The 26972-nt window shown below is 33.7% G+C and overlaps 1 protein-coding gene across 8 annotated transcripts in view; it reads right to left on the bottom strand.

The window, feature by feature from the left end:
* Nucleotides 1-2662: 2662 nt before the first annotated feature.
* The window catches only part of FBXO8 (F-box protein 8), a 55239-nt gene continuing 30929 nt past the window's right edge, over nucleotides 2663-26972 (bottom strand). For 6 of the 8 annotated variants that reach the window (XM_074040776.1, XM_005556324.4, XM_005556320.4 and 3 more), the window contains 3 exons: nucleotides 7391-7509; nucleotides 5251-5447; nucleotides 2663-3293 (listed from right to left, as the gene is read on the bottom strand). In XM_074040776.1, the coding sequence (XP_073896877.1) occupies nucleotides 3106-3293; nucleotides 5251-5447; nucleotides 7391-7494 (489 nt within the window). In that variant the 5' untranslated portion in view covers nucleotides 7495-7509 and the 3' untranslated portion in view covers nucleotides 2663-3105. Of the gene's footprint in view, nucleotides 3294-5250; nucleotides 5448-7390; nucleotides 7510-23587; nucleotides 23707-26972 lie in introns of all 8 variants that reach the window. The other 2 variants (XM_074040774.1, XM_074040775.1) reach the window with 1 other exon arrangement.

The raw sequence follows: 26972 nt of genomic DNA on the forward strand, positions 1-26972 counted from the left end.
AACGATGGTACAAGGAAACTTGGATTTTTCAGGAAGAAATAAGAGCATCAGAAATGATAATTTAGGTAAATATAAAAAAGCATTTTTTAAAAATTTAAAATATGTATCTGTTCAAAGAAAATTATAACATATTGTGGAGTTTATAACATGTACTATATGTAATACATTTAATAAGATACTGGATGAGGTGATAGGGTAAAGAGGCTTATGTGGTTGTAAGTTTTTTATATTTCATGTCATATAGTACAATATTATCTGTAAATAGGCTGTAAAGTCGTGTATTTTGAACAGGGTTGGGTATGCCCAGGTATACATGCATTTGTGGAGACTCATTGACTAGTACACATAAATTTTACCGCAAACAAAAAAGCTGACCCGGCACAGTGGCTCACGCCTGTAATCCCAGCACTTTGGGAGGCTGAGGTGGGTGGAACACGAGGTCAGGAGATCGAGACCGTCCTGGTTAAGCAAGAAATGTGGTCTTGCTATGTTGCCCAGGCTGGTCTGAAACTCCCGGGCTCAAGCAATCTTCCCACCTTGGCCTCCCAAAGTGCTGGGATTACAGGCATGCATCACTGTGCCTGGCATGGTTAACGGTGAAACCCCATCTCTACTAATAATACAAAAAATTAGCTGGGCGTGGTGTAGTCCTGTAGTCCTGCGCGTGCCTGTAGTCCCAGCTACTTGGGAGACTGAGGCAGGAGAATCACTTGAACCTGGGAGGCGGAGGTTGCAGTGAGCTAAGATCGCGCCACTGGACTCCAGCCTGGGCAGCAAAGGGAGACTGTTTCAAAAAAAAAAAAAAGAAAGAAAAGCTAAAAAAAAGATCTCTAGCAAATGATATGCAAGTTAAAGTCTTTAGGAAGGAAGTTATATCTGAAACTTATTTTTAGCTGTATCAAAATGATTGATGGATAGAGGAATGAGAGGAATGGATAAACATGATTGAGTGAATACAGTAAAATTTTAATTGTAGAATCTAGGTGGTGAATATATAGGCATTCTTTGTAAAATATTTCCACTTTTCCATTTAAAAATTTTAAAACTTATTTTAAGTTTTATTGACACAGAGTCTCACTCTGTTGCCTAGGCTGGAGTGCAGTGGCAATCACCGTTCACTGCAACCTCAAACTCTTGGGTTCAGGCCATCCTCCTGCCTCAGCCTTCTGAGTAGCTAGGACTACAGACAGGTGTGTATAACCACGCCCGGCTAATTTTTTAATTTGTGGTAGAAATGTGGTCTTGCTATGTCACCCAGGCTGGTCTGAAACTCCTGGGCTCAAGCAATCCTCCCACCTTGGCTTCCCAAAGTGCTGGGATTACAGGCATGAGCCACTGTGCCTGGCCCCACTTTTCTATGTATTTGGAATTTTCCTAAGAAAATGTTGGAAAAGCAAATATTGCCAATCCACATTTATAATCAGGTCAGGGTAGAAAAATAAAGTGGTTAAAAGAAAAAAAGTTAGGAAATGGAGGATACAAAAAATGGAAGAGATAAAAGCTAAACCAGAAGCAGAGAGAACTGGATGGTAAGAGACAGGTACGAAGAAAAACAAAGAAGGAAAAATAGAAGGAGGTAGACGAAGGGAGAGGACAAAGTGTTAATCAGCGGAAACTAGGCACGATATTAAATAATAGTTATCACCACCCTTTGTCTTTTGAAATGTAATAAAGCAGTTTTGAAGTTAAAAATTAGAATTGTCATGGAATTCAAAATTATGCACATGTAAAATGATTTGGATATTTGCTTCAGAATCTTAGAAATCATTTACTATCAGTCTAAAAGTCCCTCAGACATTCAAAATTTGATTATCGTATGTCTTGTCCTTGAAAAATCTGTAGTACAACATTCCAGTTGTAATACTGACAACCACTTTTGACTAAGGGTCAGATTTGGAAGGAAGCCAGGATTCAATATCTCTAGTAAGGAGTTTCTAACTCCCTCAACTCCCTCCTCTAAACTAGCAGCTCATCCCATCACATACTATTTCATGCCTAAGGTTATGCGTTTTACTTGGAGGTCACTTTTAACTCACCATATAAATACACTGTTCTCTATCATTCTAATGCTGCATATTTTAACTATTTACTTCATATAGTTGCTCTCCACTAAGCAGATTTTTTTCTTCTCAGTACCCAGTTATGTATTATCTGTGAGAGCAGGGCCCATGTCTAGTACCTCACACAGTGTTAACACATGTAAAGCCCTGGATAGATACTCACTGAACCAATGAGTAAAGAGTGTTTACTGTTCTTCACAATATCTCTTCAATGGACTCTGAACAGGGATCATCAAGATTAGAAAAATAGTAAAGTTTGCATAATCACACCACATATAAACAAGCAAACATTTACCAGAGTTCTAATAATATTTTACTTTATTCCTATGAATATAAATCATAAATTTTGATCTTTTAAAAAATCCTAAATGGTTTAAAGGACTGACTGAGACTTGATTAACCCAGTTTTTAAAATAAAAAAACAAATTATAAATTTATATTATAAAAATAACTGCCAGTTTTGCATAGTAATATAGTAACAAATCAACACTCTTCAAAGTTTAAAGGAAAAGGAAGCTGGTATTGGTTTCTATCTGAAGTCAGATCTAACTTTTAAGAAGAGAATAGTCTCAGATCAGAATCAAATAAATTTCAGAACTCAGTTTGAGAGAAAAGGAAAAACTTTAGTTAAAATCTTTACAATAAAATAATTATGACTATAAATCTCTTTAGTTAAATATGTACACATTACATGGTATTTGTATAAAGAATGGAAATGGATAAAGTTTTTCAGGCAAATCTAATGCACAAATACACCATCTTTTAGAGTATAATGTCAGTTTATCATTCTTTAACAGCTGTGTTAGACAATGGCTCTGCTTTGTGCAAAACATGATAAACAAAATTAGGAAAAATTCTGTAAAATTATTTAGTTCCCCAAGGAAATTACTAAAATAGAAAATGGCAAAAGAAAAAAAGGTTGCACACTGAAGCTTGATTGTATACTCAGGCTACAATGACCAGCACTGATGTAACCCCCATATCTGCTAAGTCCTTGGGTAGCTTTAGTCTGAAGTAAAAACTTGAAGTCCTAGCAACTGTGCTTTTACGCAGCCACATGGCCAATAAGGTAGATATTGTCATAAAGATGCCCTACAAAATCTTCACTAATATTTTGAGCAGCGCGACGGGTATTTCGAATAAATTCTCTTTTTGACATTTTATTCTTCACATGAGGGCTAGTGAGGTCAATGGAAAGTAGAATCAAAGAGTAGCACAGTACATAGACAGCATCTGGAAGGAAAAAGAAACAGTTCAAATTATTAGTTGGTTTACAAAATATGATTCCAAGGACATAACGTAAGGCAAAAATGTTGATAATTTCAAGAGATCAAGATTAGCTCATAAATACAGAGTGACTAGTCCATGCAGTTTGTCTAGGCTCTTCCCAGTTTTGCATTGGAAGTCGTGTCATCCTGGGAAACTCAGTCCTGAGCAAACCAGGATGGTTATCATCCTATCTTAATACTAATTAAGCATGTATTTCCTTCATTTCAAAATAACTTTAGAACAGTTTAGGAGTGTACAGTAAAAATTCATTCTAGATTTAAAAAATTTAGAATTGCCTTTATTTTGTCTTTGCTTTCAAATGTGATATTTCTATTCAAACATCCATAAAATACATTTGTACTGTCAGTATTTAGCTCCTCTTTCTAAAAAAAATTTATATAGAATGCTTTTACAAAAACCCAATTTAATTGGAAAGCATCTTTAATGACAAGAAAACGTATTAATCTGGTACTAGAAAATAAAATGTAAATAACTCAAAAGATTATTAATATTCTCATTTAAGATACATGTTATAAAGGTCTGTGGAATTTACATGTTAATTTTTAAAGTAAATCTTTAGGGAAAAGACTGCTACACCTGAGCACCATGCAACAAGATTTTATATATGCTTAGGGTAATATTTGATGTTTAATATTAAAATAGTAACAAATATCATGATAGTTCTACTACTATGGAGCTGATATTTTGGAATCCTGCAGTCTTAAGAAAGCCAAGTTGAACATTATGTCATGTAAAGCATGCTCAACAAATTTCACATGACAGTTTTGTAATATCTGTTTAATAAGATAAGCACAATAAAATTTTTGATATGAAAAGATAAGCTATACCAATTGAAAAAATATGTAGGAGATTCAGGCTATATCATATGCACACAAACATACACATATAGATAGAAGTACACACAAATAATGAAAACCAGTTGTATTAAAAACAAATTTTAGTGAAAAGTGGTGCTACCTATGATATGCAGATTATTAAAAGCTTTAAAAATAATTTCTCAAGTTTTCAATTAGACTAGTAGAAATACCTAACACCCAAACAAGAATAGTTTCTTAAAGAACTTATGTAGCTAAGTCTAACTTTCTTCTTAAAACAGTATGTGTGTGTGTGAATATATATGTACATGTATGTATATATGTGTATAGTTGTGTGCATATATACACACACACATATATACACACACATATACTGTTTTAATGGAAAGTAGAATCAAAGAGTATCACAGTAGATAGCATCTGGAAGGAAAAAGACTGCTTATATTGCATACATATTTTATGTATATGCATTCTATGTAATATGTGTATTATATGTATTCTAAGAAATTATATGTATATATACATATATACACATACACATACATGCATGATAGCTATGTCTATGCATATATGTATAAACATATATACAAATGTATATATATGTATTTACAAATTTAAATATGTACAAATGTCTATATATACATATGTACAAATATATATTACAAATTTATATATACAAATATCTATATATACATACACAGACATACAGACATATGTAACAAATGTATATATACAAATGCCTATATGTCTATATATATGTGTCTATATGCATGTCCAATAGACATTTGAATATATACAAATTTGTAATATATAAATTTTTATGTAATACATAAAAAATATAAATGACTATGTATACATAGTTATGTGTATTTATATACACACAAACACACGCACACCATAGCTATGACAAACTGTTTTTTCTAAGCTCACATAAATGATGAAGTAGTCACTGCTACAAACAGTAAAACAAGTATTTGTAATTACTGAGAATATTTTTCCCCACAGTGAGACAAATGTCTCGTATGTCTCTGTTTTTACCTAAAAGTGGGCATGGGGTGATGTACTATTAATATATATATTCTTACCAGGACTAAGGCCAAGTTCTCGCATTAAATCAGGGTTACAAGCACAGAATCTATGTGAGAACTTTGTTATAAGAGTTTCAAGATACTCTCCACGCTCTTCAGGGGCATGGATATGACGAAAAAATTCTCTCAGTGCATTTGGCAAGAACTGATTTCTAAAATTATGCAATGTTACAAGGTCATCCAAGACATCTCTCCTATAGAAAGAAAAAAAGGCACAGCTTTAACTTTTCTTCATTAAAAAAACGGTGAGAAAAAAATAACAAATTTCCATTTTTTGGATAAAAATACCTTATTATTGATTACTAGATCAGTTAGTCCTACAGAAGTATGCATAATTCCCAATATTAAAAAAATCTAAGTATGATTATTTAAGACGTTAACTTTGAAATCCCTCATGAGTAGTTTATAACAAAATCAAACAAGGTAAAACCTAATTTTACCTCTATAATGAAAAAAAAGGAATTCTCTAGTATTAAAACGAACAACTTATTTTTAAGTGTCTTCTTGGCTAAATCCAAATAGCAATAGAATTGTTTATTTTTCAAATTATGAAAGTAATGAAAGTCTCCACCTACACCAATTCACATCTTCAGAGGTAAAAACTATTTACACAGACTTTTAAGAATGCCTACATACGCTATATATTGTTTTAGAATTTTTTTTGCTTTTTTCACATAGTATATTGTGGACAGCTTTGTATATCTTTATACCTAGATCCACCTATGTTATTTTTAGTGGCTTCACAGTATCCTATTTAATGGACGCAACAATCCCATTGATATACATTTAGCTTATTTGCTATAATATAAATATTTGTGTGTGTATATGTAATTTTTAAAAAAAATCACTAGCATTCCAATATAGAGTGAAACTTTGTTACAATGGCCTTCAATTCTTATTGAACTCAGTCATGATTATATGATCATTATCTTCAACTTCTACCAATTGCATATAACAGGAATAGGCGAACTACAGCAACTGGGCCAAATCTGGCCTGCTGCCTGCTTTTGTAAATACAGCTTATTAGAACACATTCACACTAGTTTATGTATTGTCTATATCTGCTTTCACCACAGAATGGCAGAGTTTTAAGTAGCTGTGACAAAGATCATACGACCCACAAAACCTAAAATATTTACAAAAAGATCTGGTTCTTCACAAAAAAAAAAAAAAAAAAAAAAAAAAAAAAGAAGAAGAAGAAACAAGAAAGAAAGAAAGGGAAAAGAAAGAAAAAAACCCCTGCCTATCCTTAGGTACTTAGTACTTAAAGATTTAAAAAAAACTTAATGATGTCATCTTTACATGTTTCAATGACCAGTATGCTGGACTATGAACTTCTTGATGACAGGGATTATATCTTAATCATCCATGTACTACTACTCTAGCAAAGTTTCTGGAATATTATGAACATTTACAGATTGTTCTTTAAAAATATTGAGATACTCAAAAGTTTGAGAATTACAATGAAGGTAAACATATTTTGAAGCCATACATTAGATTCGCATGAGAGCTATAATTTTAAAAATGGTGGTTCAGTTATGTGGCATCAAAACGTTGTCCCAAAATTTAAGTTCATTAATAACCAAAAGTAAAGTGTACAAATGAATAACTATCAAATCAGAACAGCATACTAACCATCATCTCTGTGTAAAACACTGCTAAATGTTACATTTTCATAATTTTCTCACTTGAACATGACATTTCTGTATAGTGTCTACATGCAAATATATATACCTTCTATCCCTAGGATTTGGGGTTTATGACCATAATCTGTCTTTGTACTAGCTTTTTTATATGGATAATTTCGTAATTCAGAATTTTTACCAATATAAACACTTAGATTATGGCTACTTTTAAAAAATCAGGGTTGCAGATTCCTGAAAAATATTTTGTTTTGGTTTGCTACTACAAAGACGTTGGGCTTCCGTTTTGTGTGGACTTTTACTTTTAAAATGGTAACTTCGTCATCAACAAGTTAAAGCTCACAAAAGAAATGATGTATGAGATATAGGAATCTTTTCCCTGTCTTTACTCAATTTTGCAACCAGATGATTATTATGCAGTATTAAAGTAAAACTTAACTCATCAAAAACATTACTCAACTCATTTTGGATGAAAAGTTAATTTTTGTCTTTACCTTTCATCAAGATAGATTCTCAGTTTTTTCCAATTTAGTGTTCTTGTACAGAAGATAAACTTTGCTATTTCCTTTGGCGAATCATCTAGGATACCCTTGGACATAAAGTAGTTCACTCCCTAAAGCAGAAAGACAAGTCCACATAAATAAAATTGCTCTTTATTTATATATTTTAACAATTAAGCAATAGCAGAAGAGTAGCTATAAATTGTTTCCAGTATTAATAGACTTTTTGTAGCTTTATCATGCAAAATACAAGCTAGAACTTGGACTGAAATTATTGTTTGTGGTTGATAGTTTACATGCAATGAAAAGCAGGAAATTCAAAGTTAAGACTGTTAAAGAAATCTTATTTAATTTTCTGGCTCATGTCAGGTAAAACTAACTATACAGAAATATGGCCTAATTTGGGGAAGGGGGCTGCAGATGAAACCACAATACAGACATAAAACAAGCTTTGTAACAAACACTTCTGATGTCTAATAGAACACATGATTTCTTAAAAGTTCACATATATATTGTAGTATGCCTTTCAAGGAAATAGTTTTTTTATTAAAAAAATACTCCAAATGAAAAACTAGTGATTTTATTCTGGAAGAAAAATATTAAATTATTTAACTTAAAGGAGGCCCAACTCCAGGCCAATTTATAGGTTGTACTACTTTGGCTTTAAACATTGCTATATTCTACAAGAACCTAGCTACAATACACACTGAGGGAAAACATATTAAGACAAAACAATTCAGTGTTTTTCATAGAATTTATCTTTGAATTTCCTTTTCTCTGCATGCAAAGTTTTCCAGAGAAGCATTACCCATAAGTTTTTACCTACTTTAGATTTAAACCACCAACAACAAAACACCACCAACAACAAAAAAAATCAAATGCTGAAAACAGTATTCTCTCACATATACAGAGGTCACATTCAAATAAATGTCTTAGCTGGATTTGAATGTGCAGTTATTGAAATAAAAGGCAGGTGGGTTTATTTCAACTTGCAGTTATCCAGATACATGCATTCCCATGAATACTTATGTCTGGATACTAGCACACTATGTGCCGCTAATTGGTAGAGAAAATGACGTATTATATACACACAACATAATGTTTTCACACATAAATTCCTTTGGCATTTCTTCACTTTACAAACACTTACATAGTACTCAGAAATATTACACACATTAAGAATTTTAAAAGTTGGAAGAATATCTATAAAAACCTTTTCAAGATAAAAACGTTCTCATAAAACTTTTACGGCAAACTTTTTTTTAAGTAGTTAGGTACCACGAGGTAATGCTTTTGAAAGGTTATAATTATCTGTAAGTTGTAATTCAAAGATAAGGCTTTTTATATAAAACTAACTTTATGAGCCATCAACATAATAGCCTACTAGCAATTTGATCAAATTTTCATGTGAATTTTAATAATACAAAAGCAATGCTAAGGCACTGATTTTAAAAACGTACATGAAGAAAAGCAAAATGTGGTAACGTGAAACTTTCTTGTCAACTCTGTTGTAACCTGTATTTCAGACTAAATCCTGAATACAAGGACTAGAAAATGTAATATGATAAGATGGAAAGCCAAAATACTTCTTTGGAATGAGGCTTTCATCAACTGTCCGAGGGGGCAGCAACTAGAAAACCATTAATGTTTGTTCTATCCTTTCCTTCATTAGTTTGAATAATCGAGAGTTGACTGTATACTCAATCTGCTTAGCAAAAGTCAGGTTTAATTGCTTCCAAAATTCCTCAGTGTAGAAGGGTAACAATATTTTAGAATTATTTCCAGTATTTAACTTTAATTGAAATGATTAAAAACAATGTCAATTAAGTATTATTTAATAGATTCTTTATTCATACCTAAATCAGCATCTGAGATGTAGAACTAATGCTAAGCTACTTTTTAAAAATTGTGCAAAATAAACAAACCTACTAATACTATACATTAATGATATCTAATTCTCTAGTTATGTAATCTATGCCACTTTAATATCATTTGGTGATACTTAGTTATAAATGAACATTGGTATTTGCCTCATGTAAACATCATAAAAATACACTGTTAGCCATATTCTGTTTTATAAAAAACACATTTTGAGAATTTTACATCTAATCTAACCTGAGTTCTCCCAAATCAATCAAATACATAGGAGCAGGCATGAGCACAAAGAATTGTTAAATTCAATCCTGGAAACTGGGAACACAGTTTGAAATAAGCCAACTCTATTGGTTTTATGAGGAAAAGAGGCATCAGCTTCAAGCTTGGGATTCCTTTGGAGAGGAAGGTTACTTTAGAAGGGCTACCAAAGTGAATGGTAAAGGAATAACAAATACAAAAAGACAAGAGACCAGATTATAACTGTCTCTAATAAGCAAGTTGGAAGTCATCCAAATTCTCATCTTCTTATATTTTAGGTTGGTGTGAAAGTGATTGCGGGTTTTTGCCATTAAAAGTAATGTCAAAAAACCGCAATCACTTTCACACCAACCTACAATTAAATATAAAAAAATACCACAGCATGAGGTCTGTTGAATAACTATACATTTGTTTAGTAAGTGGTATAAGCATTTTTAAAAGTAAAATTTTAGAAGAATGGTAGGGAAACTCCTAGACCACATAGCATATCAGTGATTAGTCAGGACTAGAACTCAGAGCAGTGTGTATGTGCATGGGCATCTGTGCAGTGTCTCACATGCAAAGGAAATCATGAGTCTAGATTAATATATATATAGTATTCTAAAGAAGGAAGGTTGTAGCTCAGTATAGTCTACATAATTGACTATAAAAGTTTCCAGTTTTGTGTGTCACCTTTTATGAGGCATACTGACAAATTAGGACTTATCTGGATAAAGGAAATCAAGACCCAGTGAGATTGTTGAAGGGTGTAGAATTCATGTTATGTAAGAAAGAGCTGAGGGATGCAGGAGTATTAGGTCAGAGAAGAAGACATACTTAGGAAAGAAGAAAAGATTAAGACTTTAGGATATCTAAAAGGCTGTGTCACAAGGACAAGAGAAAAGATGTGTGTAGTGGTAGTGAAGATGTTAAGCTATTTTGGGGGGTTATGGACCCTTTTGAGTACTAGGAAAGTCACAGAACTTCTTCCCAGAATAATGCAAGTACACATTTTTTAAAACAGAAATTGAATTCCATCTAAGGAGCGCAGGTTACAAATCCCTATCCTAGATGAGTATAGAAGTCAAGTCAGGAAATGTCACTTATAGGCAGACAGGTTAGTACCACATAAGGAAGGGAATCCTTGTAATTTCAGTTGAGCTGTTCAAAGACCAATCATTTGTCTTTGCTTGATTCAATTTTTGTTGTTGTTGTTTTTACATTTTCAAAATAAGATTAAGCTTCAAACTCAGAACTACTTAAATTTGACTGTTTAATCTATACACATTTTAACTCCCATTTGCAACTCTGTTCAACTTTTAGAATTATCTAAATTGTTGCAGTCATAATGTAGTTCCTTTTTTTGCATGTGGGGAGAATTCTGAGACAGTTTTGTCAGATAACTCTGAGATGAATCATGATGGTGTCAGTACTATAATGGGCTGAAACTATCATGATTGATCTCAGTTATCTCCAAGCACAGAGATCAGCTCTTGTCAGGGGAAAGGAAACTATTAGCCAAAATATATTAAAAAAAAAAAGTTTTAAAGGATAGTTACAGTGGGGTAAATAAAATTCCTCTTATTAAAATAGATATTAGGCCTCATATTTCTTGGGAAAATAAACTGGTAAATAATGTTCATGCTACTAATTATAAATTTCATAGTCATTTGATTTTTTTTAAAAAAAGTATCCAGTTCACTTTACATTTAGATAGAAACATGAATGCCTAAAGACTAGCTTGTAAAATAGATATATGTATATCTATGCATATTTACATATATATATCTGCTTTAAAATGTTTTTTAAAACATGAACTAATACATTAACATTGTCTACATTTTATTTTTGAAATATATTAAACACAAGGTGTGATAGGCAAGGTATTCAGTGATAGACACTGAGTAGTGTAACACAGTTTTGCCCTAAGAAAATTTAAGTTTATATGTGGCAATAAGACACGTACATAAACACCTAGAATACACACTTGTGCCAAGGTACATCAATAGTACATGGCAGTAGAAGAAAATCTAAATGAATGCTTATGAAAAGTGTTTCAGTAGTTCACTGAAAGGAAAAAAAGTCACTGTGGGATAGGACATTTGGATAAGGTTTCCTGCTAGAGATTAGACTGAAGTAATGTAAGGGGTTTAGACAAGGAACGTAAGGGGTTTAGACAGCTCTGAATGAGGAGAACACGGGAGAAGAATGCTCCAGTTAATACTATATGAGCAAAAGTAATATAAAATTTTTAAAGACTATTTTTAGGAAGGAGGGGGAAATATTTTGGGTTGGAGAGTAAGTCTACAACCAGACTATGACAGTGACAGAAATAGCGCTGTATTTTAGGGTAAGAAGTTTATTCTCTATCCTAAATCTAACTGGAAGCCTCTGAAGGCTTTTAAACCTGATGAAGCAATGGGCTACAATGTGAATTTGGCAGCAATATAAAGAGAAATAACGAAAGAAAAATTAGACAGTGGGCCATTCAGCAGAGCACTCAATAAATAGATAGTAGGCTGTACCACTGTCCAGGTTTGAACATATGAAAAAGCACTAGAAATATGCTACATATATGAAAATAACTTGATAAATATGCTGGCTATCAAGCCATGTGACAGTGAAAAGTGAAAGACAGCTGATGGCTCTGGCTTAGATGAAGAGGGAAATGACTGACAGAAAATAATAGGTAAAAAAAGTCATAGAGCGCATTGATTTGAAGAAAACAGTGATGAGTTAGCTTTTAGAAATGTTGAATTTTAGGTGATGACAGATATAACTAGAAAGGCAGAGTAGGTAGTTGGTAATGTAATAGGATATATTTTAAAAGTGAGGGTTGAAGATACAGATTCAGGATCCTGGATAAGAAATATCAGTAAGGGAGTAATGAAGAAAAGGATAGAATAATGTTCCAGAGGCCAAGAGCCTTTGAGTTAAAGAACAGGGTGTCTAGTGCAATTATGCAGTATGATGGAAAGAGCATCATTTTTAGGACAGGGACCAAGCCATGGTTCTGCAACTTAACGATGATATGAATATAAACAAGCTACTCAATCTTCCCGAGTCTTAGTTTCCTAATCAGTAAAAATCTTAGTGGGCTAAGTGCATAGCAAAAGGAACACAGCTAGTTTTCTTTTTCTTTCAAATAGCTCGAGGATACTAGAATAGGAAGAGGGCACGGAGTTTGGTGACTGGGAGGAAAGAAGTGACTTTCAAGAGGCCTCTTTCCACACTGTAGCAGAGGCTGAAATCCAAGAAGAAAACGAAAGAACGAGCTCAAGGTAAGGAAACTGAGTACTGTCCACTCACGTGAAAAATATATTAGTACAAAGGAAGAAAAACTGGCAAAATTAAAGGGAAAAAAGAGAAAGTATTTTTTTTTTTCAAGATAATTTCGACGTAATCATGTCAGAAGACAAAAAGAGAGGTCAATGGAGACAGGAAAAGACTGATGTGCAGGAGATTGTGCTGCAGGGGCAGCAAAGCTGACCAAGAGAGCAGGGGAGGGTTTGAAAATACTGCTGGAGTTAATAATGATGAGCCTGGGGGACAGCACAGTAACACTGGTTCGGAGACAGCTACAGTAAGAAAATGAAAAGCAGAAAACAAAGGACATGTTGGTTTCCTTCTTAGAGAGCACTCACTATCTGGGGAGCACTGAAAAGAGAGGGCGGATTTGGATTCCTGGGCAAAGTGGTGAAGATTTCTATCAACAACGATGCAGGATATGACTGGGAATTCATTGGGAATAAACTAAAGGAGAGCCAAGTAGCAGTGAGAATCTAGGTGAAGTTAATGTGAATTCAACCCATCTCTTGTTAAGGTTAAGCAAAATCTACCATACATATGTTCAGAATCCGTAAATATATATTTGGGAACACAGTGAATTCTGTCTAGAAAATTAGACGTGCAAAGCCAAATGAAAAAGTACTGACTATTGGTACTGAAAGTACTGTCTACTGGCACAGACACCTGGCACATATATTGTGTAACAGTTGGTGTCAATAAAAGTTATACGATGTTTTGTTTTGTTTTATTGGTGTCACTAATAAAACAAAACTGTCACATACTAGGGAGTACCCTTAATTTTTTTCCTAAAGAACAACTTAGTAAAGAAATGTAGAAAAAAATTTGATTTGCTAAGTTGCGTTTAATTTTGTCCTAGTATACAATGTAAAATCTAGTACAATGGCTACTACTTTTCAGGTAATCAAACTGTCCTTAGACCATTATATAATAGAAAGCCAGATGCACACTGCATTTAATTTTCTTTAAAAAAAAAACATTTTGAAGACTTAAAAAAAATAAAAATCCTGAAACAATATAGCTCAATCTAGATTTCTAACTTTTCTTTCAACATAACCAATATATTGTTTTTCAAGTATACATTTTAACCAGTGAAATTAACTGAATATATTATTTTTCAAGTATACAGTTGACCACAATGAAATTTAAACTGAAATGTAACATTTTCAAACTGAAGATAATGTAAAAATTAAGTGATATATGTTATTAACAGTAAAAATTAATTGGCACTTCTGTAGGTCAAATGGGAACATCCACATTGTTTTGTTTGAAAATAGCAGCAGCAGTGGTTAAGATCACTGCTCTGATACTATTTCTTCTTTTCTACAGTGTTTTAAGAATTGCTAAGGTAAATGTAAAATCTGTTAATTTGTATCAGTACAGAAGTTCTCCCTCTCCCTATTTAATCAGAGAACATGTGCTCTACAGTCAAGGGAGGGCGGGCCCCAGAGAATGTGGATAATTGAGAATAATTTATCTGAGGATATTTATTATGCAAATAAAAAATCAACACCTTGCTTTTTGGCTGCAGTAAAATAAGTGCAGATTTCTTAACTAGTATGTTTAAGACTAGATGTCTATGTTTTTATCCTGTCATTTCATTTCATTCTAGCCACTAAATTTTGTAATGTTTTCTACTTTCTGTAATTTTCCATGACCTTCAATGTTTAACGGCAACCTTGAGCACATACATAACAGAAATGTCATGCATTGCTTTTATCAAGCTGCCTATAAATATTACAACAGTTATTCCTAATACAATCACTAGATTCAAAGACTAAAGTAAAAACTATGCCCAGATTTTAAAAGTTGTCCTAGATAGAAAGATTATAAGAGTACTAAGTTTTCCTCTCACTGAGAAACCCGTAACTAGGCTATTCACTGGAAGGCTCTGCGTTACATAGAACTAAGAGGAAAGGGGGCAATGGAAATTGGGAAAGAAATGTAAAGATAATTTTGATGTCAATTTTAAGTCTGAATAGCAGATTTCAGTCTTCTTTCTTCCAGAGCAGGAACAGAGAGCACACACTGTCCACACTGAAGTGGGAGAATTAACAGTTGTGAAGAGAGAGTGCCAGTATCCTATAGCCAGTTCTCTCAGTTAGTTATGAAACATAATACCATATTTTGTCTGGAGGATAATGAAGAGTCATATTATTCAGTTTTGATTTTACAATTTCATATAATATGAAACCAGTTTATGTATAAACATTGTTTGAATTGGCAAGGATTTCAGCTAGAATGATTTATGGAAGACTTTTCAACATATTAAAGAGCAGAATGCTGAGGAACTGCTAAGGACAGAGATATATACACCTGAAATTGTTTGCAGTTAAAAGATGTCAACAGAAAATCTCACATAAAAGAATGATGGTTTAAGGAAAATCTAAATAAAAATAAATATTCCCTCCAATGGAGTCCAGAGAAAACACAAAGGACATATAGGACAGGTCTTTCTGCTTATTTTTCAAGAAAGAAAAAGCAATGGCAAACAAAATAACATGAACCTAATTTTCTGAAGTTTTAAATAATTAAAAGCCCCTTTTAATTAGTTCTAATAGCTTCAAACAGAAAAAGAACCACATCTGTGAATTCTAGTATTGCCGAAAAGAACCACATTAGTGACTGGGATGGATCAATATTATAGATAAGAAAGTACTTCTTAAATAGTAAATTACTACTATCAATTAAATGTAACAATCATTACTGTAATTATTATCAAAAAAGCTGCTGCTAGCTGAGTCAAGCTTCTTGGAAAAGCCCCCTTTATCTCTAACCTGTTTCTATATTAGAAAAATAAAGCATTCTAATCAAAATATGGAGATAAATCTCTATTAGGTTATGATTAATAACGGAAAGTAATGAGAAAGTGACACATTTAACAATGATGCTAGTTTAGAATTCTTGTTTTATAAGAATCACATACAAATACTGGATTTGTAATGTGCATATATACAACTGTTTAAATGACTAACCCACAAATACTAGTTTTATCATATTACCTAGATCTTAATATGTACATTTATAAATATATTTTAACAGCTCTGAAACAGTTTTAAAGTAAACAACATTTTTTTAAAAAAAGTCTTACTAGCAGACAAGCAGAGAAGGAAGTTGGGATATACATGGTACTTTTACTGCCAGCACAAGTATATACTTAATCATGTAATGTAAGTATCTATTCATCCTGCCAACATTATAGCCAAGACACATATTTCAATTTTAATGTAACTCTGGACCCCTAATTATTGCTTAAATGTCAAAAAGATTAAACTCAGCAGCACTACCCAAACAAAATGTTACTGTATATGCAAACGATTGCATATACATGTCAGAAAATACAATTAAAGACAAAGGGTATCATTTAAAGCTAGGAGATAGTGATGTGACCAAAACATACTTCATGAAGGACCATTAGTCAGGTGTCACATAGTTATCTACTAGAATCCAAAAGTTCCAGAAAAGGAAGAACCTCAAGGCCTAGAACAGTGCCTGGTTCTTGGTATTTTAAGTTGTTGTAGTTGTACCTTTAGTATAAACATATAGTTACAGTTTGGTGAACACTTAGACGCATGTTTATCATGTCTTATTTCATTTAATCTTCACAAGAACACTGTTATAAGTATTATTACTGTCCCCATTTTACAGATGCGGAAACTGAAGCACAGAGGTTAAATAACCTGCTCAGAGTCAACATTATATCAATTGTAAGTGGTAGAGATACTTAATAAATATTTGTCGAATGAATGTTTGAATCTACATGTACAAAGCTTCCAGCTGTCTTTCAAGAGATGCTGTAAACTTCTGAGGATTACATAATTCAATCTGGGGAAAAATACAAAAACAACTCCCTTCCAAAAAAATGTGTAAGTTGGATCAAACATTAAGGGCAGACAAAACCCCAGCACACTTTGAAATACCTCAAGTTATAAATTCTCAAAGGTCAGAGTCACCAATCCAAATAATCAAAAGTAGCATATCACTTTGATGCTATATTTAACTGCTAATGACCTAAAGAGATTTACAGAAATCTTAGGAATTTTGTTATAAAGAAGGCATCTCTCTAAAAACTTTATGATATAAAAGAAGAAAATGTTACATAGTTTTATGGATAAATGTACACTACAGTTACGTGGTTTAAAAAATGCACTTAAGGTAGTGTTTCCTTCATCCTCCCATATTTGAAAAGTTGTAAGTAAGTTGACGGATGTCTTACAATTGATGACACCCAATAATTGAGGAAATATATTCCTTTGGATTTCTGTTACAATACTCATATTTTGAAGTGACATCTACTGTGACACTGGTAACAACAATTGCTAAATTCATGAAAGACATGTAGAAGAGGCAAACACCTTGGACATTAAAGCTGAGAACTTAAATCTAGAAAGTAATACCAAGTTGCACTGAAACTGTGATCACAATGGATAAGGAAAAATATTTGGGAGGTTTCAAGGGAGTCAGGTAGTGTATGGTAAGAAAATAAAAAGCAAGCAGATTTTTCATTAAAATGTACTTAAAATACTCAATGTACCACTGCAACGTCTCTAGTTACAATTATTTAAATTGCTAACAAAAGTAAAATTCAAATAAAAAATTGTTCATCATAGCAATTCATATTTTAATATTAAAAATTTTAAAATGTGTCCTAGGATGAAGACATTTTCCACTAATTTCAGCTTTTATCCTAGACAATTCACACTCAATGATACAGCAAATTAGTAGCTCCCATAGAACACTGAATAAAACAAGAGTAAAATACATCAGGTGATTTGACTGATGAATAAACTATGGAATATTCTAGGGCCTGAATCTGTTTTTCAACTAGACAATGATTAGAAGAGGGCCTGGGAAATTTGTCTTTCTTTCAAGTTTCTAAAAGGTTTATTCTGAATCTACAAACCTCCTCTGGGAACTGATTCTACACTGCGTGTTGGAGTGACTCTGGGAGAAAAGGGAAAAGGAGGGTGGATGGGATAGAGTATGGTTAGGGTAAGGTGTAAACTAAAGTTGTCCTAAAAGGCAAAGGGTAAAGCTGCCTTCTTAACCGCAAAATCATCACGGATCAGATTCAAAAGAGATAGACACATATATACACACATGCATATCCATACATACGTCACATTACTCTCATAAAAAGAAAATGACCTCCAGTTTACCACCATTTGACTAATTGTAGCTGGTCGCTTGAAGGTATTAACTTGTCTAGGCAGAGGAAGAGGGTATTTAGTGTCTGAGAGGCATAATTTTTCACTTTGACTCTAATGTTGATCAAGGGGAAGGGGCCTGACATAAATCCCAGCATTTTAGCTCCTATGGGTAAACAATTCTTATAGAGGAGGAAGCTAGTTAAGCCATATTTGGTGAGGGACTCCTCTCACTGTCACCTAGTTTCTTCTGCCCTGATTAAATTTCCCCCAGCAAATTTGGAGATAAATTGATCTGCTACTGAGAATTAGCAATGTTTGTTTGTTTACGAAACAGGGTCTTGCTTTGTCACCCAGGCTGGAGTGCAGTGGCATGATCATGGCTCAGTGAAGCCTCAACTTCCTTGACTCAAGTGATCCTCCCACCTCAGCCTCCTAAGTAGCTGCGACTCCAGACACATGCTATCATGCCCGGTTAATTTCTGTATTTTTTGTAGAGACAGGGTTTTACCATGTTGCCCGGGCTGGTCTCAAACTCCTGAGCTCAAGTGATCCACCTGCCTTGGTCTCCCAAATTGCTAGGATTACAGGTATGAGCCACTGTACCCAGTTAGCAATGTTTATTTTTAAAAATTTGCATTGAGGATTACATCTCAAACTCCTAAGAGTTTGGATAATAATAACAGCAATAATACATCAAGATGATTTTGGTTATAAACAACAAGAGACCCAGTTCAAAATAAAGGGATACATTTACTTCAAAAATAAAATGACCTTGCATAACAAGAAGTTCCAAACTAATACGGCTCCAGGTTGTTAGGCTCACAGATAGCATCACAGACCCAATTTTTCTTTCCAGTGTGCTATTCTTGGTAGGGTTACTAATATCCCTCATGGCTACCAGATGCCTGCACATGGTCATATCATTATACTCTCACATACTAATGCCTAGAGGTGTACATGACACATGTATTCGTGTGTGTGAGCGCATGCATGCACACGCACGTACGCGCGCGCGCGCGCACACACACACACACACACACACACACACACACACAGAGACAATACTACTTCTTTGTGTCTCTTTTTAAAACCTAAAAAATAGGCTAGGTATGATGACTCATTCCTGTAGTTCCAGCACTTTGGGAGGCCGATGCAGGTGGGTCACTTGAGGCAAACCTGTCTCTACTAAAGAAAATATTCGCCAGGTATGTCAGCATGCACCTGTAATCCCAGCTACTCCGGAGGCTGAGGCAAAGAATCACCTGAGCCCGGGAAGTGGAGACTGCAGTGAGCCAAGATTACACCACTGCACTCTAGCCTGGGCAACAAAGTGAGACCCTGTCTCAAGAAAACTAAAAAATCTAAAAAATCTTTCTCTACATACACCTTTTCCAACTTCATGAGTCAAAGGTAGATTACATGGATGCCATAAAAGCATCCTCCAAAGGGAATGGAGCTTGGTATAAAGAATCCATATTCAACTCTGGACCCTAGGAATGAGCCAGCCACACAACTGGTTGAGGTGCTTTCCCTAGTGAGGAGTCTAAATGGTGAGTTATAAGCCTTGGTCATGTAGGCCCAGTGTGATTTTTTTTTTTAATTTATTTATTATTATTATACTTTAAGTTGTAGGGTACATGTGCATAACGTGCAGGTTTGTTACATATGTATACTCGTGCCATGTTGCTGTGCTGCACCCATCAACTCGTCATTTACATCAGGTATAACTCCCAATGCAATCCCTCCCCCCTCCCCCCTCCCCATGATAGGTCCCGGTGTGTGATGTTCCCCTTCCTGAGTCCGAGTGATCTCATTGTTCAGTTCCCACCTATGAGTGAGAACATGCAGTGTTTGGTTTTCTGTTCTTGTGATAGTTTGCTAAGAATGATGGATTCCAGCTGCATCCAAGTCCCTACAAAGGACTCAAACTCATCCTTTTTTATGGCTGCATAGTATTCCATGGTGTATATGTGCCACATTTTCTTAATCCAATCTGTCACTGATGGACATTTGGGTTGATTCCAAGTCTTTGCTATTGTGAATAGTGCCGCAATAAACATACGTGTGCATGTGTCTTAATAGCAGCATAATTTATAATCCTTTGGGTATATACCCAGTAATGGGATGGCTGGGTCATATGGTACATCTAGTTCTAGATCCTTGAGGAATCGCCATACTGTTTTCCATAATGGTTGAACTACTTTACAATCCCACCAACAGTGTAAAAGTGTTCCTATTTCTCCACATCCTCTCCAGCACCTGTTGTTTCCTGACTTTTTAATGATTGCCATTCTAACTGGTGTGAGATGGTATCTCATTGTGGTTTTGCTTTGCATTTCTCTGATGGCCAGTGATGATGAGCATTTTTTCATGTGTCTGTTGGCTGTATGAATGTCTTCTTTTGAGAAATGTCTGTTCATATCCTTTGCCCACTTTTTGATGGGGTTGTTTGTTTTTTTCTTGTAAATTTTTGAGTTCTTTGTAGGTTCTGGATATTAGCCCTTTGTCAGATGAGTAGATTGCAAAAATTTTCTCCCATTCTGTAGGTTGCCTGTTCACTCTGATGGTAGTTTCTTTTGCTGTGCAGAAGCTCTTTAGTTTAATGAGATCCCATTTGTCAAGTTTGGCTTTTGCTGCCGTTGCTTTTGGTGTTTTAGACATGAAGTCTTTGCCCATGCCTATGTCCTGAATGGTATTGCCTAGGTTTTCCTCTAGGATTTTTATGGTATTAGGTCTAACATTTAAGTCTCTAATCCATCTTGAATTAATTTTTGTATAAGGAGTAAGCCCAGTGTGATTTTTTAAAAAATTACTTTTATCATAGGATATAGTACCACTAGAAGGAACCCCAAGACATCTCTTGAGTTCCACCTATATCCTTTTCTTTTGCCACATCGTGTAGTACTATTTCCCTCTGGTTATCAGGCTTAACCACTTCAATCACAGCATAGCTACCTCCCCTCCTATCCCCTCCTCCTCCCTTTTAAAATTTTGATAAGTTTGCTTAGTAGCAGGAAGACCTACATTGGCAAGAAGGTAGGGTCAGCTACCAATTCAAATTGTTTTAACACAGGTGCCAATGTTCCTCCTTTGGATACTACGGCCTCTAACCCAGCAGAGACCAGAAATAAAAGGAAGGCTGAATTACACGTTTTAAGTGCGTCACTAGTTAAAATGGCATTACAGATGCTTGGATGTCTTAACAAAGGTCATTTCCCTGTTTTTCATTTCTTCTAGCATCCTAGCTGCAGTTGTAGAATCATAAGTCTAAGCCAATCATGTAATCTTTCTATTCTATTCTCTAGTGCTCCAGGGGTGCTCGCGTGATTTAATTATGTTCTATAAGAAATGAGTAGAAGTACACCAAAGGCTTCTGAAAAAGATTTTTCTCCCTAATAAGTATAAGGAATATGAGGAGAAAGCTTCTTTTTCTGCCTCTCTTTCTTTGCACTGGGACACTATTATGGGGGAAGTGATATTTTGAGTTGTGGTAGCCACCTTGCTATCAAGAGAGGGTGAAAGTCAACACACTCAGGTCCATCAGGAGATCATTATCTCACTAAAATAACTGGGATACCTGCATCCAGGACTCTTTTGAAGTAAACAAATGTAAAGGGTTTAAGTCACAGTTTAGGTTCTCAGTTCCTTGCAGCCAAAAGCATCTTAGCTGATACATACAGGGAGAAGTAGGTACTGTAAGAAGCCAATCATAAAATGTGGAACATGCTGAGTCAAGCAGCACAACGAAGGGTGTTGCGAATTCAGTTCTTTCTAGCCAGATCTTAGTTTATACTACAGCCAAGAATTAGAATTTTGAGTTTATTTTTCTCTTTCTTTATGCTATCTGGCATTGTTTGAAGTATGTATGTCTTATTGTCAACTTGGTTCACATTCTACTACCTATAAGTTTATTCCTAAGAGATTCACTTTCAGTAGAAAGATAAAGCCAAATTTCTAGACATATAGAACTAAGGATAAAACCTCAACAGGTAGTACATTTTCCAAAGTAAAAAGTATCTTTGTGGCCTTAGGAATACTTCTGTGCTGTAAGAAGTACTAAGATTTAAAAGAGTTAGTACAGAGAATGAGATACCAAAGAAATAATGATGAATGGTCTATTAGTTACAAATTATTTGACAGATACATTTATCAATGTGTACAGGCAGTTATTTGAATTCAATATTGCTTTCAGGTTTATTGCCTTACCCTTATTGTCCAAAGTAAAACTTTCCTTTCCAAACCAGATGGTAATCAAAATAAAAAAATGGAAAAAAATCTCTCAGTCTGTCAAGACTCAATTCAACTCTCAGGGTTTGTTTGTTTGTTTGTTTTGTAATACGTACTATCAGACCAAAGGAAAGAAAACAATTAGAGACCCACAGACTTTGATAAGAGAGAAGATTACATCTGATAACTGCAAGTGAACAACAGGATATTTCAATCATTCTAAAACATTTATTTACACACAGTAAGATTACAGATAATCTGTACTAGGTTATCTCAAAGTGTATTCCCTGGAATGTTTTTACCTTCCTCTCCCCAAAAAAGAAAGAACCCCACGTCAAACAAAATTAGATACATATCGCATATAACATCTCCCTTGTTAGATAGTCACAATGTGCATCAAGGTATTAAAGGCTTTGAAAAGTTAGGCTGTAAATAAGCCAACTAATCATAATCTATCATGTTCAAATTAGACTTAAGAATTCATTTTTAACTGTGTATTCCCAAGGAATGCATTTGGGAAATGTTTATCAGTACATTCTAATAATGCCCATGACGGTTTTCATTCCCTAGGAATAAAAGTTAAAAGTTATTTTTCACCACCGTTGCTATGCTATGAAGTAATGGTAATGACGATTTAGTTGTTGAATATTGGAGCAAAAAGTCATTAACATATATCTGAGATACTATTCATAAGAACTGAACATAAATTCCTGAAATGCTTTCCATAATGGAGAACTACAAATTTCCTGTTTATACTTTAGCTGGTCCAGCAACAAAAAGAACACGTTATCTTGAAAGTAAGTTGCATATTCATTTCTACCTAAAACGTGTGGATACGTCAAATTTAAAGTATGTTTTATAATAGATTATATCCAAGATCAATTTAGTAAAATGCATAAAATTATATGCATGTGGATATTTCTGTATAAATACCAGAAAAATGTGCTTATATAGTCATTAAAAAAAAAATTTTGTTATCTGACCCCAATGAGGACATTTAAAACAAAAAACTCTTTAGAAACACAATTACACAAACAAAAATAAACCTATATTAAAGTTAAACCATGTTCACTACCAATTTTTCAAATCCTAAATTTAAAAATAACTATGTCAAGAAAGTGTTTTAATATACATTGGAGCACAAGTAATATAGTTTACTGGTTGTTAAATAAAATTACTTCATTATACTACTGCTAGTGGAATAAAATTGACACACACAACTTGTACATGCAGGGAAAATACAACTTAATGTAAATAGATGGTTTTCAGCACATTCCTTTACTAGAATGTGGCCACCTGCCACAAAGTACACAAGCTCATGCACAAGATCAAGACGTTACATACAGCTGAGATCACAATGTCATGCATAGTACAACAGCGTGCCAGATTATCGTACCACAAACTGTGCGGATGTTCTCCCCCACCCCATGAGCCACTGCCAGCAGCTGCTGTGGAGCTTGGTTACCCATATCCGTGACATGAACGGTGTCCTTTGGAGAATCTTGTTCCCTGTGGCTGTAAGTATTCTTATTTTTATAATATTTTAATGATGCTTGCTATCAAAATGTTAAGTACAATACTGGAAATTATGAAAAAGTAGATTTTTTACAATACTAAGCAATTATATACATCTTATCTCAGGTACCTGCAATAAGCATCACATATATAAACATATCATCAAAACTAATTTAGTGCTCAGAGTTAAATGAACCCAAAATAATATATCTGATGACAGTGCTCCAGTGAGTGGGGAAAAAGAAAACAAAATACAATCTCCAAAAAGTACTGCCTAATTTTGAGCACTCAAAAAACTTGGCAAGAGTCATTCTAAAGTCTGGCTAAAGTATGACTCATACAGATATGTGCTATATAAGAACATTTATTAGGATAGATCTTTCACTTACATGATTTCAATTTTGAATACTTGACTTGGTAAACAATTAGCCAAGTTAACATTATTTATGTTAGTCAATGAAAGAAAGTATAGAATATAGTCACTGAACTACTTCCCCTCCTTTCTCTGAACTTATTAAGTGTATTGCAATGTCCTTGTTTTTCTTTATATTTCCTAAGTGCATTCTGGTAAAGACAGCATTTTCTTTTGCTATTAGGTAACACTTGCTAAATTACATGTTCATAAAATCAGAATCATAGAATCAGAATTTTGGAACCTTGAGACACATTGAGTGGCTCAGCTCTATTCCTCTTGGGAGTACTACATGGCCCTTTTAGAATGATAAATTCAGTGCTTCTGGAATATTCCAGAGTACCTTTAAATCAGGCCAGGGAGTGAAAAAAAAAGAAAATACAGCCAACTCTCAATAACAATGGAAGGTAGGATAGATAAGTAAAATCTGAAGATCTAAAAATTTTATTTTAATTAATAACTTGAATCTCCTCTCTTAACATTTGACTTATAATTTTAAAAAATTATGTCAGATATAAAAAGAACTTGAATTTGAGCTCTTTTCTCTGCCCCCTCTCCAAACACCCTAGAGGAGGTACTAATAAGAACTGTATAGTCTGATATTGGTAGCTGCAAAGATGAAAACCTATTTATATGTCTAGCTTTTCCAAATTAGATATTTAAACCTATACATATAATATTTTAGTATATGAGGACCCATGCGTATTTTCATCTTTGTGTAAAAATGATTGCTTTATAATTTGCTTAAAAATTGGCATTCCTTTAGCAAAGAATGACTACTTACCATAATCAATATCAGCAGTTACATCCAACTTTTCTGACTTTGTAACAATCTACAACTTAGTACTTACCAGGTTACATTTCCCTTAGAATGTAACATTTGAAAGTGATATGAATTGAAGATGACAGTTTTACTCAACATCAGAATAATTCATGAGAGGAGCCAGCATGCCTTGACTAAATGGACATAAGGCTGGGGCTTAAAACAGCTGCCTCTCCTGATTCTTATGTACTGTACAGTACAACATTGTAGCATTCTGCCTCAGTTTTCCTCCAGCAATCATCATTCAATTACCTCAACAGACTGATGCAAAATACATATCTTTATTATGACTATTATTATGATCATTGAGACAGGGTCTCACTCTCACAGCTTATTGCACTCTTGACCTCTGGGGCTACATATCTTTATTATGATTATGATTATTATCATTGAGACAGGGTATCACTCTCACAGCTTACTGCACCCTTGACCTCTGGGGCTCAAGTGATGCTCCTACCTCAGCCTCCCAAGTAGCTGGGACCACAGGCATGTACCACAATGCCTAGCTAATTTTTAAAAAATTTTTTGTGGAGACAGGATCTCCCTATGTTGTCCAGGCTGGTCTCAAACTCTTGGGCTCAAGTGATCCGCCTGCCTCAGACTCCTGGAGTGCTGGGATTACAGGCGTGAGCCACTATGCCTGGCCTGCAAAATATATATTTTATCATAAAGTGCATCATATGAACTGTTTTAATTAGCAACAAATAAAGTTTAAGTTAAGAATAACAAAGTGTCTACAACTGTGCCATTATTTGAACATATAAGTGCAGGAGAATCTCTTATAAGAGCAGGTATGCCACAGTGCAGGATAAAAAAAGGGACATTCTTATGTTGCCATATGTTTACATGGAAGATAACTGGGATTTGACTAAAAACAAGGTGAAAACAAGTATATTTTATAATAAAAGGCATTAGAAAAAAATGTGCAATAAAAGGACAATAATATTTAAGTTTATGATAAATAGTTTATCCATTTATTTGCCTTTCTGAAGAATGATCATTCGATTCTAAAAAGCAGTGTTGTATTGGTAAATGTGTAATTTGAACTTCTTATAAATCATTCTAATTTCATTAAGGTATCAGTTTGTTATTCATTGACAGTAATACCTCTTTAAATAGTGATGAAAGAAAAGAAACATCTGAATTTAAGTATTATACCTGGCTTTACAATATATATACTTTGTTATATTTCTGGAGATAAGACTTAACTGATAAGAAGTATATCAGTAATCCTTTGCAATGGCATTTTATTTTAAATTTATGTACCATAAAAATTTAACAAAAAATAAACCATATGTAAGTAAAAATCAATTGGTTAAAAAATATATTATTGGTATTACCATATGCATACATATAAAATTGGTATTTTTGTTTAAGACTCAAATATTTTACATAGGAGAAACATTTCCCTAATTATAACAAAAGTTAAGGTAACTTTAGAAAATACTTGGCTGCATGATTTGAACTGTCGTTAATACCCCAACAACAAATAAAAAAAAGTTGGTTTCAAAAATTAGGTAAATTAAAATAATGCTGCAGATTAAATTTTTCCACAAAAAATAATGCATCCAAAAGTAGTAGTTCTGAGTGCTGTATAATTTTCACTTAGATTTCTAAGAATAAATCTGTAAGTATTTAAACATTTCTGAAAATCTGAACTTTTCCAGGACACAGTAAAATAAGAATAGGGAAAAAAAAATCAGTGAAAAAGTTGTTTTCACATTTTGATCATGCTTACATGTTATGTTAAGAAAGAATTAAATAATTAATACAAAATTCTTCAATTTTATAACAATCTACAAATAGTTCCTATGTCAACATGGAATTACATTGTTAAAGGCATTATTTGAAGACAATGTTTTGATTTGTCAGAAAATAGAACAAAGTCCTCAATGATTATCTTTGATAAAAGTAACCACTACTAAGGAAAAACAATAAACAGAAAAAAACTGCTACAGATAAAATCTGATGAACACACTCTGCGTTCTTATTATCAAATTTTTGTGCTCTCTACTTATAATGTACTAATAT

This window comes from Macaca fascicularis, chromosome 5 (genome assembly GCF_037993035.2).
Source record: "Macaca fascicularis isolate 582-1 chromosome 5, T2T-MFA8v1.1".
Lineage (NCBI taxonomy): Eukaryota > Metazoa > Chordata > Mammalia > Primates > Cercopithecidae > Macaca > Macaca fascicularis.